Source organism: Cystoisospora suis (assembly GCF_002600585.1).
Source record: "Cystoisospora suis strain Wien I chromosome Unknown contig_4673, whole genome shotgun sequence".
NCBI lineage: Eukaryota > Apicomplexa > Conoidasida > Eucoccidiorida > Sarcocystidae > Cystoisospora > Cystoisospora suis.
In genome coordinates this window covers 1-306 of record NW_027157465.1, presented here as the reverse complement: position 1 = coordinate 306, position 306 = coordinate 1, and the positions used below count along the sequence as shown (strand labels likewise).

General features: G+C 60.8%; 1 protein-coding gene across 1 annotated transcript; it reads right to left on the bottom strand.

The window, feature by feature from the left end:
* Positions 1-252, bottom strand: CSUI_008363 (uncharacterized protein; the record flags this gene model as incomplete). The annotated part of the gene is made up of 1 exon (XM_068068497.1): positions 1-252. A coding segment is annotated over one exon (168 nt), but the record flags the coding sequence as incomplete, so codon positions are not given.
* Positions 253-306: the final 54 nt, after the last annotated feature.

Below are 306 nucleotides of genomic sequence, written 5' to 3'. Positions count from 1 at the left end.
GTCGCTGCCGCTGATGCGTGTTTTCTATCCGCCCACACAACAGGTAAAGGGAGGGTAACTCAAACACGCCACCCTGACCAGCCTACACGGCAAGCACGACGAATCTGCTGTGCCAGCGGCCGACCCTAGCCCCTCTGGATGCAAACTCGAGAGCCGCCTGGCGCTCGTGGCTCATCGTAGGCATCCTGGTTCTTTTCGCACCCTCCAGCCTCTCCTCTCCTAGTGCCAGGGCCAGGTGCGATCTGCGCACCCCGTCCCCCCCCAAGGAGAAGAAGAAGATTGGGGGCTTGTTAACGAAGGCTACGA